Consider the following 5,008-nt stretch of genomic DNA (forward strand, 5'->3'; position numbering starts at 1 on the left):
TTTTTTTTTTTTTCAGGGTTTTTTGATGAATAGAATAGATTTCGCAACATTATAAATGTCTTTCCTCTTACTTTTCAACAACTGAATGCATCCTTGGAGAATAAGTTAATTTCTTTTTTTAATTGTACTTATCCCAAACTTTTGAATGGTGGTGTATCTCAGTTTCCACAAAAATATGGAGCAGCACAACTGTTTTCAACATTGATAATAATGTTTTTTGAGCAGCAAATCAGCATATTAGCATGATTTCTGAAGAAAATGCATTTTACAATATATTCAAATTGAAAACAGTTGTTTTAAATTGTAATAATATTTCATCATTTTTGATCAAATAAATGCAGCCTTGTTGAGCAGAAGAGACTTCTTTCAAAAACTTGTAAAAATTCCAAACTGTTGGTCCAGTGTACATACTTCAAAAGCATCACATGCCAGTGAATAAAGTTCCTTTTCATTTTAATTAGACGTTAAGGAAGTTAAATACATTGCAAATGCAGTTTAACACTGTCTTTAAGATTGCATCGCTATGTTAGGGGTATGTACCTTTTTTGGTGATGTTAAAAAATTGATAATCAGCATGATAATAAACAGTGAAAAAATACAGTTGATTGGTTAATGTAATTTCTTACCACAGATATATTGAGCGAGCGCATGCTGGCGTAATCAGTGACTTCACATCTGACATCTCTGTCCGTACAGAGCGCCAGAGTGGATTCAATGCCAGCCGTACTGGTGGCGTCCTTCACCGTCTGCAGACCTCGAGCCCATGCAGACGAGCACACCAGCCACAGGAACGCAAAGACTGCTGTCAGCACAAAATCCTAGCAGATACAGACAGAAATATTATAAATAGAATTTTCCCTTAAAAGCAACTGAGTCATGATATTCAAATGCATATTGCATGCAAACTTCAAGCTCATCTGCCAGTTGCATACTCACAAACATAGGGCCGAAGTCTGAGTCTCTGTACACATGCATGTAGCCCAGATAGACCAGCAGAGCCATCATTGAGTAAAGGAAAGCCAAGATGGCCACAGCCACGAAAAACTCCACCGAGGACGACGAGTCTCCTACAAGATGGGTTGCAGGAACTGTGCGATTGCAAAGAGTGTTGTTGCTCTCCACCAGCAGCTCCTGGTTTAACCTGCAAATGAAGGTATAAAAACACAAAGAGATTTGGAGAAATGTAGCATTACATCAGTGCTCACCAATGGATCCTCTGCAGTGAATGGGTGCCGTCAGTCCAAACAGCTGATAAAAACATCACAAGTAATCCACACATCACTCCAGTCCATCAGTTAACATCCTGAGAAGCAAAAAAGCTGCGTGCTTGTAAGAAACAAATTCATCATTAAGGTGTTTTAACTTCAGACCGTCGCTTCCGGACAAAATATGAGCCTATAATTCATCATAATGCTGTTTTCCTCCAACATCAAAATCCACCTACAGTTTTGGACTGTTTTTAGCTTGTAAACAGTGCTTGATCTGTGCAGATTTCTCTCCTGATTCAGATGAAACGATTTTTCACTGGAAAAAGCAATATTATGAATAGAGGACTCATATTTTAGCTGGTTAAAATCGTCTTAATGATGGGTTTGTTTCTTCCAAACATGCAGGTTTTGGCTTCACGACACATTAATTGATGGTCTGGAGTGCTGTGGATTATTGTGAGGTTTTTATCAGCTGTTTAAACTCTCATTCTGATGGCACCCATTCACTGCAGAGCATCCATTGGTGAGCAAGTGATGGAATGCTACATTTCTCCAAATCTGTTTCCATGAAGAAACTCATCTACATCTTGGATGGCCTGAGGATGAGTACATTTTAATTCCTGGGCGAACTACTCCTTTAATATATTGAATTAGGTCTTATTTTTATATGTTCAGTTTTTAATTTTTTTTTAAAAAGTTATGTTAGTTAGTTATGTTTCTCATATCTAATTTTTCATTTAGTTTAAGCTTTTCATCTTATATTTGTTATTTTATTTCAGCTTTATTTCAATTATCCCAAAAAAAATTTGATAGTTTTAGTAAATAAAAATAACCCTGGAAAGAGTTTATATTACACTGTAAAAAGTTGTAAACAAAAAGATTATTGGAGTATGTTACCTACAGTCTTTCTACTCTACAATTTCACATTTCATTCAGTGTTTTACTTGCCAATTTCAGAGTGTAACTGGGCCAAACCTGAATGGGTAGGTGAAAGTGGCACTGAGGGTTTCATTGCTGCTTCCGCCGCAGATGATGGAAACCACATTTCTGCCGGTATATCCTCCACAGGTCCCGAATGCAAGCACAGCCGTGAGCTGGAGAAAACCAGAGCATTATGTATGCAATTATGTCCATGCAAACAACAGAAGCATGCAGACACGTCTTCAGTTTCCAGCATGCACAAACCTGAAGATGCACCGCAGAGTTCACCGTGAAATAAGCTTTCTGCATCGCCCGCGTTCATGAATCATCTGACATACTAATCTGATCCTGTGCTCAGTTTTAACCTCGATTCCCTCACTGGTTGTGTTTAACCCCTGGAAGTTAAATGAAGACCTGCAGTTCACGGCCAACATCAAGCTCATTTTCCAAAACCAGATGTTTAGTTTCGCTGCATGATACATCCTGTTTGCCAGCTCATTCATTCTCAAGAAAACAGAGAAACTTCTCATCTGTCCCACTTTCAGATTCATGCTTTATAGACAGCAACAGCTGTGTCAGTAACTCCATTTTCCCTGCCAATAACAAATTCCTTTGAGGAAATAAGGGAGGAACTTCATGTAAGTAGGTGACTAAAGAAAACTCAAGACATGCTGAGTTGCTAGTGAAGGGAATGTGCATTTTATGCAAAACAAAACAAATAAAATAAAATACTTGCAAGGGGGTCCAAAATCTGAGAGAGGACAAGTGAAAATGCTTCTTTTTGAATATTTCTTCATTATTGCATTTCAGACTTTTTCATTATATATTATCAGTGTTGGGGGTAACGCATTACAAGTAACGCGAGTTACGTAATCAGATTACTTTTTTTAAGTAACTAGTAGAGTAACGCATTACTTTTTCATTTACAAGAGAATATCTGAGTTACTTTTTTCAAATAAGTAACGCAAGTTACTTTTTTTTTCCAATTTATTGATCGACAGCTCTCCTGTCCCCATGTTGAGAGAAATCAGAAGATGTTACTGTAGTTCTAAAATAAATATGAATATGCATTAATTCATCTCACTCACAAAAAAAAACACAGATTCAGTATTCCTCAAAATGAATAAAAATAATGCAACTCAGAATATGACGCAAACCTGCAATAATTAAATGTTAAACAACACAAATATCCTTTATGTATTTAATCCCATTCTATTAACCAGTGTCTTTGCTTCTGACCTTCGATGATCCAGTTCAACAATACTAATAAGGAAAAATGACTCTAGACAAATATTTGTGTCTTTTTTATTGCTGAAGTGTGTTGACATTTCTTCTTCTGCATTCTACTGTACGGACGTAAATTTACTTTCCCTTCAGCCTGAGGCTTATTCATTTCACTTTTGGTGTGAAAAGGCTTTTATATTTGCCAAAAATATAACTTGTTTATTTTCAAAACAAACAAGCAAGCCCTGTCCAGATTTAAAAAGTAGCGCAAGAGTAACGTAACGCATTACTTTCCATCAAAAGTAACTAAGTAACGTCATTATTTACTTTTTTATGGAGTAACGCAATATTGTAATGCATTACTTTTAAAAGTAACTTTCCCAACACTGTATATTATTATCAGCATAACAATCTGAATTGAAAAATGAACACACATTTCAGCATTTCTTAGCATGCACTCGAACATGCACGAGGAACACATGATGAAACAATGTTTAAAAGAAAAAAAAAGGAAAAGAAATTCAAAGAAAAATTGCTGAAAAATATATTATCAATATGCAACCTACATAGGTATTACTCCGTAAAGATACTATGTGTTCTGCATTAAGTACTAAACCTACAAGTACTAGTGGTTGGGACTAAAAATGTTTAATCTAGATGGATTTTTAACTATGCATTCTATGGAATAATGCATTGTTGTAAATGCGTTTTCAGCCAGGCCTTTGCCCTCCTTATGAAGTAAAGCTTGAAAACGTGCTCTCAACAGATTTGGATTTTCTTACTTACCCACTCTACGACTTTCACAAACCCCAGGGGCTCTTTAACGGGGGTCAAATTGAATCTAAATCCCGTCTGCATCTCTCCACCGAGCCAGATATCCTCCAGGAAGAAAAAAAAAGAAGGGGCTTGAATCTCGCTGGCTCAAGTTTTCATAAAAAGTTTGACACTGGCGTGGTTCTGTGGTAAATGATGCTGCTCCTCCCCCGCGAGGAAACCAGAGTAAATCTAGATGAGGATACAAACGGAGTTTCTGATTTGTACGGTAGATTTGATTTTATCCGACAATACGGGATATTTCGCAATAGATTTGATTTATATGCATCTGGCGCGTGTATCCAGTATATGTCATCACGAGGCGATATTTTCGAGTCTCTTCTCTAAGAAGTGAATGAAGCGCATTCAGGAGTCCAGCGAACAATATTTCAGTCATGATTCTGAGACGCTAGAGATGGATTCTCGATAAACCCCAAGTCTCTTAAAGGAACAGTTCACCCGAAAATGAAACGTCATTTGAATGACTTTCGAATTATGGTGGTCTACAAATATGTATTCTTTTTATAGTTTAGTGTATACACATTTAAGCAGCATTTTTAAACACTTCAGTAGCCAAAAGTTTTATTACAAAACGTGTAATGTCCGTTGGAGCATTTCAGTTCAGTATCGCGATATATGTTTATCTAAAAAATAAGTATTGCTTTTTTATTAAAGGGTATATACACATTCAAGCAGCATTTTCAATCACTTCATTATCCACAAAAGTTATATAACAAAGTGCTAAAAGTTTGCTAAAGAACGTTGTTGCTATAGCAACAGTTCCGAGTTCAGTTCAGTATCACGAAATATGGCTGTCTAAAAAAAATAAGTATTCTTTTTTT

General features: G+C 36.3%; 1 protein-coding gene across 1 annotated transcript in view; it reads right to left on the minus strand.

Annotated features, from left to right (window-relative positions):
- Positions 1-4,551, minus strand: part of LOC107658778 (synaptophysin-like protein 1) — a 5,111-nt gene extending 560 nt beyond the window's left edge. The window contains exons 1-4 of the mRNA XM_016447428.1: positions 4,140-4,551; positions 2,184-2,302; positions 937-1,141; positions 627-818 (exon numbers count right to left, since the gene is read on the minus strand). Coding sequence (XP_016302914.1) covers positions 627-818; positions 937-1,141; positions 2,184-2,302; positions 4,140-4,211 — 588 coding nt within the window. The 5' untranslated portion in view covers positions 4,212-4,551. The remainder of the gene's footprint in view (positions 1-626; positions 819-936; positions 1,142-2,183; positions 2,303-4,139) is intronic.
- Positions 4,552-5,008: the final 457 nt, after the last annotated feature.

This window comes from Sinocyclocheilus anshuiensis, unplaced genomic scaffold, assembly GCF_001515605.1.
Source record: "Sinocyclocheilus anshuiensis isolate Anshui unplaced genomic scaffold, SAMN03320099.WGS_v1.1 scaffold283, whole genome shotgun sequence".
NCBI lineage: Eukaryota > Metazoa > Chordata > Actinopteri > Cypriniformes > Cyprinidae > Sinocyclocheilus > Sinocyclocheilus anshuiensis.